The following is a 9,710-nucleotide window of genomic DNA, read 5'->3' as shown; positions in this document are numbered from 1 at the left end:
CAAAGATTTTTTTTTATTCTATTCAAAGTTTTCAGTTTGAAATTTATCCGTGATAGAGTCATTAAAGTGAATATTTCTAGAAAACATAATTATATTGGTGTGGTTATTAAAACACTATTTGTTGATTTAATTCGATTTCTATTCATTGTATCAAAGGCAGAAGATATATATCGGAATTATGTTTTGACAGTAATAAAAACTTCAAAGTCACTGATTGGTGTCAAATACTCAAAAGGTGTTTATTCACTAATAAGTAATGTGTTTAGAGCACAGGAAAGTGTCACTTTTTTTATCCTCTTACATAAAACTGAAGAGTTTCCAAATGTTGCATTTTTTAACTTCTTTTTGCAATTTACACCTTTACATGTTTTCTAATGAATCAAATTTGCCATGCACAGTCACAATTCAGTACATTCCACAACACTAGTTAACCTTTTTCAAAAAAAAAAAAAAAATCACGAGATAATCTATACTAGTTCTAGTTGTTCTACATGTACCCAACATGAAAAACTTGTAAAAACAAAATTATAGAGCATTTGCAATTGCGAATATCCCACAATCTATTGCATTAAATTTTATCTTTAAATATAAAATCAATTAGTTTTCCTAAAATTAAAGCTAAATATCTTCATTACCACGGGAGAGATCCGTTTGCGCCAAAAATGCGTCCTTTTGCGCCACAACTTTTTTTGTCCAATGCTACGTTTGCGCCACCTGTTTTAAAATTACATGGTATCATTTGCGCCAAAAATAAAACATACGATTGCGCCATTTATAGAAGAAAAATCACTTCCCTCCTCCTTTATTCGGACTTGGAACCGGCAGTTTACACGGCAAATATTTCCTTTTCTGAAACATACTTTCTTCTTACCACCTTACTACTTCCCAATTTAATGTATGTAGTAGCTTGTAACTTCACTTTATTGTCCAAAAAGACAAACATTTAAAGATGAAATACATAAAACAGTTCATAATAATTCCTGTGAAATACTTCTGTTCTATTACTGATAGATAGAGTTTCAGCCCAAACGGATGGTGGGATCACAGCACTGTGTCATCAACATATGTGCATGGCTAAAAAAATTATCAGCAAAAGCTTCTATTTTCTTCTCTTTTTTTTTGGCATATCTTGTATTAAATATTCAGCAAAGCAATAATGTTTCTTCTCTCTCTGTACATGGACTGTCTAATGCACTTCAAGTCTCCAGAAGCTCATTTTCATGGTGAAATATATCTCCGAACATATAATACTTTTTAAGCCAAACATAAGAATAAATATTAATCATTAATATTTATGATATACATGTGTACAGGTAAAGTGGCGCAAATGAGTTCCGAATATTGGCGCAATTGATACATTTGGAAAACAAAATTTTGGCGCAAATGATACCCCTGAAAAACGGTAATTGGCGCAAAAGGAGTGTTGCCATTACCACACACTCACTTTACGGTTGACGTGACAGAATATACAAATACACAGATTCGATAACAGATCGTTAAGTTTAGCACGTGCCAACTAAATATTTAGCTATAGGACGACTCATGGGACACTTTTTATGAAATTCATCTATTATCGAATGAATATTTTTATCTTTTCCCAAAATTTAATGCTAAAACTTAACAACGAATTATAACAACATAAAGTAATAATCTATTCAACTTTCGATTTTGATTTGAAACAAATTTGTCCACAAGTTGAGACATCATAAGTAACTGTCCTGGCAAATTTTTTTATTCACTTTTTTTTTTAATTTTATGATTGGGTCTAGCTTTTACTTAATGGTAGTATCAAAATTGTACTTTAGACAATCGCAAAAAAGAAACTATTCCAATATTATATTTAAAAAAAAATAATTGCGTTGTTAATTTTTGCAATTAATTCAGAAATTTAACGGAGTAGGCTACTGTCCTGGCAATTTTTTTTGGCGTTAAGGAAATAAATGTCCATATTATTCTATATTTTCATAAAGCTTATATTTCAAACTTTTAAATGAACTAAAATTTGTTTACCAGACTTTTATTTTAAAGAAGATATTAAACTTTATATTTTGATTTTGAACAAATTTCAACAAAATTTCTAACGTAAAAGGCTTCTGTCCTGGCAGATTTTTTTACCTTTAAAAGACGAAAAAAATATTAAATCATAGGTTTTTAGAAAGATTATTCCATAATCTTTAAAATCATACAAAAATAGTATGCCAGACAGTTGTACTGAAGAAAATATAACAATTATAGGTAAACTCTTCTCGACAATTTCAGCCATTTTTTCCTTAAAATTTAGCGGAGTAGGCTACTGTCCTGGCAGATTTTTTGGGTGTTAATGACATAAAAAGTCATATAATTTTATATTTTCATAAAGCTTATATTCTAAACTTTCCAATGAACTAACATTTGTTTACCAGACATTTATTTTGAAGAAGATATTTAACTTTGTATTTGTATTTTGAAATAATTTCAACAAAATTTCCAACGTGAAAGGCTACTGTCCTGGCAGTTTTTTTTACCTTTAAAAGCTGAAAAAAATATTAAATTATAGATTTTTAGAATGAATATTTCATAATCTTTATAATTGTACAAAAATATAATGCCAGACAGTTGTTTTGGAGAAATATTTCAATTATAAGTAAACTTTTCTCGGCAATTTCAGCCATTTATTTCATAAAATTAAACTGTCCTGGCAGATTTTTTTAACTTAATTATTATTCATTTTTAATTTTTTTACAAATAATATAAGTAAATACCATGTTCTTTATTATACAATTTAAATTTCAACAATATGTTGGGTAAAACAAAAGTTACAGATAAAAACGTATCGAAAATAACTGTCCTGGTTTTATCTGTCCTGTTAATAGACCTTCCCCCAGCAAGGACAGCAACATATTTTGACATTTAGATTTACAAGCAAATATCTTCTCTTTGCAATGCCATATATAATCATCAGTACACAAATACGGCTGGTAATTTTTTTTCAAATATTCTTATTTCAATCATTCACTCCACAAAATTTTGAAGCAACATATTAGAGGGTGATATCCACATGCAGTCTTGTAAATTATGGTTAAGGATACAGACACTCTGTAAACATGTATAAAAATACCTTTTTCATGTTTTGTTGAGATTCTAATAATTGTGTACTATACCCTTAAATGGGTATTAGAATCCCAATCAGGTATCAATTTACATTGATAATTTATTTTAAAGTGCCAGTAGTAGGTAGTTCTTTGCATGTGACAATGATGTGAATTTGGTCAAAGGCAGTAGAACATCCATTTAGTTCTTTTTCTTCTCCTTTAGGTTTCTAGCGATCCTTTAATTATTGAACATTATTCGCCGGGTGTCGACTATAAAATTTATAATTTACACTATCAACAAAATCAAAAATAACAAAATAAAAAAATCAACATAACGTATGTACATTTGAAAAAATAAATTGTGATAAAACTATATACATTTGATAACAGAATAGTTAGGGATAGAATATATAATGCTAGTTAAATTATACTGTAGATTCTTATATTTTCATGGATACAAAATATTTTTGTTGATTGTTGAAAAGTTGTGTTATTATGAATATTTGATTTTGTGGTTAAATTGCCAATGACGGAATAAAATAGAGAAAGGAAATAGAGAAATTGTCGGAGAGACACCAACCTGACCAAAGAGCAGAAAACAGCTAGCTGAATGTCAGCATATATGGGTATTGAAATTTGTAGTTCATCTACGTTTGTGTAATCCCACAAAATCCACGAAAAATTGGTATCCTATGAATATTATTGAAACCACAGTATGGGACAATTCTAAAGCTCACTGCTTCAATTGGAAAGATTCAAGCCTAAATATCTTGTGAAGGATTCAAACTTTAAAGTATTACTGACCAAGCAGATTAATAATAGATTCTATTAAATTATTCTTGGCTTGGTGGGTCAGATTTGGAATGTAGTATACATATACAGATCTTATATAATTATGTCTTTGAGCACCACATTTAGGCAAGGTCTGCCATTGACACACAGCAGGACAGCATAACTAAATATTCTTTTGTTTTGTTTTGATTTTCTTTTTGATTTCTTTTTATCTAGAAAATGGCATACATGTATATTTCCTTTACCTGGTTAAAGTTTCCTTTGATAAATACTTACTGATTAGCAAGTGACTCTGATTACCATTTGGTTCATGAAAATGAAAGTCTAGGTTAGTAATGAGTAATTTTGGTGTACCATGTTTCTTCTGCTAGATATTTCAAAACTTGTTTTGTATGCCATTTAAAATGGTTCTGTATTGAGACTTTTAGAACTGCATTACCTCCAAGCTCTACCTACAACTTCTGGAGTTTTCATTCTTATATATATATTATTTATTTGTAGGAAAGTGGTCCAACATTTGTTGGTGATGAATGGAGTGAACCCAAGTTAATGGAATATCTTGGTGCTACCAAAATGAAAGCTCTCGGAAATAATTTGTAAGTCTTTATTTAAAATGCTAAACTTTAAAGCTGATTTTACTATTTTTGCTCAACTGCAAGAAAATCATGAATCACAAGACACTGGTATTACTTTTTTGGGTACAAAGTTATACACCTATTGTTTCTTTCAGAAGGGTATGAATGCAGCTTATGATGTGAACTTGTTAGGAGGTCATTATCACCTGATCTTGACTTCTTTCTTATACTAAAGTGACCATTTTAAAGTTACTTTGATTTGATAAATGTATCTCAATAGATTTATTATGTAACAGACACAATAAGTCAATACAATTTGAAAAATTATATGAAGTTCTATTGAGGAGTACTTGTCCTTTATGACCTATGAATTTCAAGTTATTAAAGCCAGCAAATTATCCTGTAAGACCTAATGTTCCATTGACCTAATTAATTATTCTTTATGTTTAGACTTTGAAGGACAAGTACTTCTCCAGATTTAGAATTAAATTATAAAAGCTCACTTAAATGTTGAGGTCAGCTATTATCGATGCTATCCAAATGAAATCAGCTTTGATATTAATACAGGGATCATACAGCCTCCAACAAAAATAAAGTAAATCATATAGAAATACTCCAGTAATTTTATAGTTTTATGGTATGAAAGTTTGTAAAGTGGAATAAAATTTTATCTTGTAAAGAATTGATAAATGTACCTGAAATGATCCTGCTTAATTTACAGCACAGAGTGGCGAAGTGAAGATTGTGCAAGAGTAGTGCTTAACAAACTAGAAAAGAAAGGTTACAAGGTAGTGTCTATGACTGGGGTTGGACAAACATGTATATGGACTTTAAACAAACCTGAGGAGAGTACAAGTTAACATACATGTATATTTAGTTTTAAAGAAAAGATGTCGGTGAAATTGAATAAACATTTGATATTGGGTTATATATACATGTCAATGTGAATGTTTTGATATTATGGTATAATTTTAAAGACTATATGCATCATTTAATAATGTGATGTGATTTTTTGTTTGCTCTATGTTGTTACACTGGTGTATCATCTGTCAAGAAATATTTATAACTAATAACCAGTGGGTGGATTCCAAAGAGTAAGAATTAAGATAATATTTGACCTGCACATGGCACAACTATACTGAAATTTTCAGTGTCCGTACAGAAAATATTTGACACAACAGTTTAAAAGTGATTGTTTTGGAAATGTCATTAGGTCAATAGATACAAAATGTATATCAGTCTTTGAAGTTGAGTTATATTAGCAAGAGGTCAACCAATACAGCATCTGTACAGTAATAAAAAACCCACAACATGGGATGAATTAATTATAATTAAGATAACTAGTTGTAGATATAATTGTTACAATCCAGTATTTCTTATGTGATAGTTATTCCTTATCAATAAACTAACATTCCAGTTCAATAAAATTCAACTGATTGGTAAGGAAAGGTCAATCATTGTTTGGTTGTTGGTTCAGTGTGTATCTGCTTTCCTCCTCCAAAAAAACCTGTCCCATAATGTAGCAAAGAGTGTTAAAAGCGGCATTAAAGCTGACAATCAATTAATCAATTAATTGTTGTTTACAATGTAATGAATAGAATGTCATTAGTTTACATTCTTATTGTTAAACTGAGCACCTACAGGGAAGCAAACTTGGATATGACACCGTTTCTGTATGGTTTCTTTTTTAAAAGCCTACCTTAATGGCATGAACAGAATGGCCAACATGAGACACTTTTGGTACATCATTCATTATAAATGGAAAAAAAATTCATCCTGAAAATACTGAATCATAGAAATGGAAATTTGGCTTCAATACTACTGATAATTATGTTTCAAATGTTGCTGCCATGTGACAAAGTTGCAATTGATAGTACAAAAAAGCAAGGGAAAAAACAAATTTAGTTTAAGACTTTTATGACTATCTCTCTAATATACATGTATTTACCATTTTTTAGTACATGTATTCCTTTGTGTATTGAACAATGTTGAAGGTTTTCTGTAAGACTCTTTTCTTGTGAGTTTCATGCTTATATGTTTTCTCTGCTCATTGCACTGATGTATGCTTATATAATTGTATGATAAGTATTTTTAGGTTTGTATGATTTTTTGTCACATATACTGTTGATTCATTTTTTTTTGTTTTCCAATTTTCGTGGGTTTTGTGGCTACAGGTGAATCACAAAATCAAATGTTCAACGAATTACAAATTTTCTATATGATTTGTATGCAGAGATTGGTAAAACCACGAAATCAAACATCCACAAAAATGCAATTTTTTTTGTCAATCCATGAAAATTAATACCCACGAAATTAAATGAACAACAGCAGTGGATCTATGTGATCTGATGAATGCAATTATTTACAGAATAAAATTTCTTAGTATTTGTACGTAAACTTTAAACATTTGCTTTGATTAAAATGATACTGTGAGGGAATGCATAGAAATTTAATGTTGTAAAAGGATGATTTTCCCCCAATATTTATAATGTTTATTGCTGAAATCCTTGTACTGATGAAGAATACATGTTGGTAATTGCTACCAGTATACAATTTTATTTGTTATTTGAGAAATATTTTAAGATTTACAGTCATAATATGCTTTAGTGTTGGGACTTTTTTTTCAATATCATTCCAATAAGAATTTTACTATTTTTCAATTGTGTATGCTACATTTATTGAATAATTGAAATGTTAGAGCTTATAAGACTGATCCAAATAAATGATATTCATATATATATAGCACTCAAGCAGTTTTTGTTCTGCTTTTATATGGTTTTAATTTTTACATATAATTATAATGTTTTATAATTTATTCTGTATTTACAACAAGTTGTGCTTTTGTATGAAATAGTAGGTTATTTTTTTTTCTATATGTTATTTATGATATTATTATATAATTAAAAGTAAATATGGTTTAACCTCAATTAAAAAAAAAAAAACAACAACAAATGGAGTCTGTAAATTAGATGAACTAAAATTATCACAGAGCATTTTGAGGAGAACAAACATGTGTAATTTTACTAGCTAAAAAAGAATACTGGTACATGATATCCATTCTGTTACCTGGCTTTTCATCAGTTATGCCCAATCAAAATAGTTGGAAGACCAAGAAGATCTGTGCCTTGGGGGAAAAGTCCTTAGTGTTTTAAATAATTCAAACATTATCTAAACAGTAAATTTATTCAAATGACTGTATCAATGATACTTCTTATCAACAGTATAACAGATATCCAACTGTGAACAGTTCTTACACAGTGCATATTAATAATACAAAAAGGAAACTAGAGGCTCCAAGAACCTGTGTCGCTCACCTGATATTTTTCGGTACAATTGATGCTTGAAATTATGCAACAATTATACTTTTACTTTAGATTCAGAGATATTAGCCACAAACAGCATTTTACCCCTATGTTCTAATGGTAGCTATGTCAGTCATGTTGGTTGGCAGGTAGGGTAATTCAACACATTTTTAAAAGTAAATACCTTAGTGATATTTGTGGCCAAGTTTGGTTGAATTTGTTTCATTAGTTTCAGTGAAGAAGATTTTTGTAAAAGATTACAAAAATTTACGAAAAATTGTTATAAAAAAATGACTTTTAAAGGACGAAAACTCCTTTAGGGGTCGATATACCATTTTGGTCATGTTGACTTGTTTGTAGACCTTACTTTGCAGAACATTATTGCTGCTTACAGTTTATCTCTATCAAAAATATGTATCAAGATAATATAAAAAAAAACTGCAAAATTTCATTAAAATTGCTTATTCAGGGTCAGCAACCCCAAAACGGATTAATTGATTCAACTGAAAATTTCAGGGCTGATACATCTAAACATGATGAACACTTTTATTCAGATGAGATTTACTCTAAATGCTTAACTTAGTTTCAGAAATATAAACCAAAAACTGTATTTTACTCCTATGTATTATTTTTAACCATGGCGGCCATGTTGGTTGACAGGCTGGTCGTCAGACACATTTTTATACGACCGCAAAATTCGGTCGTATATTGGCATCATGTCGTCGTCGTCGTTGTCATTGTCGCCCGAAGACGGATGGTTTCTGGATACTAACTTTAGTATAAGTATACAGAAATCAATAAAATTTTAACACAATGTTTATAACCACAAAAGGAAGCTTGGGATTGATTTTTGGGGTTATGGTCCCTAAGGTTTAGGAATTAGGGACCCAAAGGGCCCAAAAATTGCATTTATCTAGTGTCAGAACAATAAGTTGTGTATAAGTATTTCAATTGTTCTGAAATTGTACCACAATTTTTAATACCATAAGTAGAAGGTTGAGATATATTTTAAAGGTTATGGGGCAAACAGTCTAGGAATAAAGGGCCAAAAAGGGGCCAAAAACAAACATTTTTGTAGTTTCAAGTCAATAAATTGGAGTTATCTTTCTTTGGGCAAACAGTCTAGGAATAAAGGGCCAAAAAGGGGCCAAAAACAAACATTTTTGTAGTTTCAAGTCAATAAATTGGAGTTATCTTTCTTTGTCCAGAATAGTTGTTGAATCACCTAAAACCAATGCTTTATATAATCTTCTTTGAAAATTGGAGTTATCTTTCTTTGTCCAGAATAGAAGTTGAAGAATCAACTTAAATCAATGCTTTATACAATATACAATGCAATATTCACTTTATTACCAACTGGTAAATTAAAGCAATCTTTACCATTCAGTGATTACAAGCACTTTGATTACCATTCTAGGGTAATGCCCTTTACAAGTGGAAAAGTTGAAAAAAAAATTCAGTATCTGTTCTCTTAACTTTAGTTTGTCTCAACTAAATGTGATGAAATGTGTATATAATGCTTATAACCTCCAAACTCAGTTTAAGTTCAATTTTTGGCAGCTTCACTTTTACAGTTCTTGAGTTGTGTCCCTTTATAGCGTTATATGCTAGCGGGGGCATCATCTGTGTCCTTTTGGACACATTCCCCATTTATTTTTTTTAGAAGTTACTATTAATATTAATTTTAACCATGACTGTATGACATTTTATATTTTAATATTTTATGATGTATTTAAATGAATAGTTATTGTTGCAAACTCCATTAGAAATTTGAATTGAGATCATTTTTGGAATAAGGGAAAGGGGGAAGTGAAAATAAATTGGGGTGGGGGCCAATTTTTTTTTTCTCCTTTCAGATTTCAGAAAAGAAAATTTCTTCAAATATTTTTTCTTTGAGAGGATTAATATTCAACAGCATAGAAAATTGCTCAAAAGCAAAAAAAAATAAGTTCATTAGACCACATTCATTC

At 29.8% G+C, this 9,710-nt stretch overlaps 1 protein-coding gene across 1 annotated transcript; it reads left to right on the top strand.

Annotated features, from left to right (window-relative positions):
- Positions 1–2,865: 2,865 nt before the first annotated feature.
- LOC143067968 (GTP cyclohydrolase 1 feedback regulatory protein-like) lies at positions 2,866–6,338 on the top strand. Its single transcript, XM_076241641.1, has 3 exons — positions 2,866–2,957; positions 4,365–4,459; positions 5,160–6,338. The coding sequence occupies exons 1-3, from the start codon at positions 2,922–2,924 to the stop codon at positions 5,296–5,298; spliced, it is 270 nt and encodes an 89-aa protein (XP_076097756.1). The 5' UTR covers positions 2,866–2,921; the 3' UTR covers positions 5,299–6,338.
- Positions 6,339–9,710: the final 3,372 nt, after the last annotated feature.

Source organism: Mytilus galloprovincialis, chromosome 3 (genome assembly GCF_965363235.1).
Source record: "Mytilus galloprovincialis chromosome 3, xbMytGall1.hap1.1, whole genome shotgun sequence".
Taxonomy (NCBI): Eukaryota; Metazoa; Mollusca; class Bivalvia; order Mytilida; family Mytilidae; genus Mytilus; species Mytilus galloprovincialis.
This window is presented reverse-complemented; position numbering and strand designations above follow the sequence as displayed.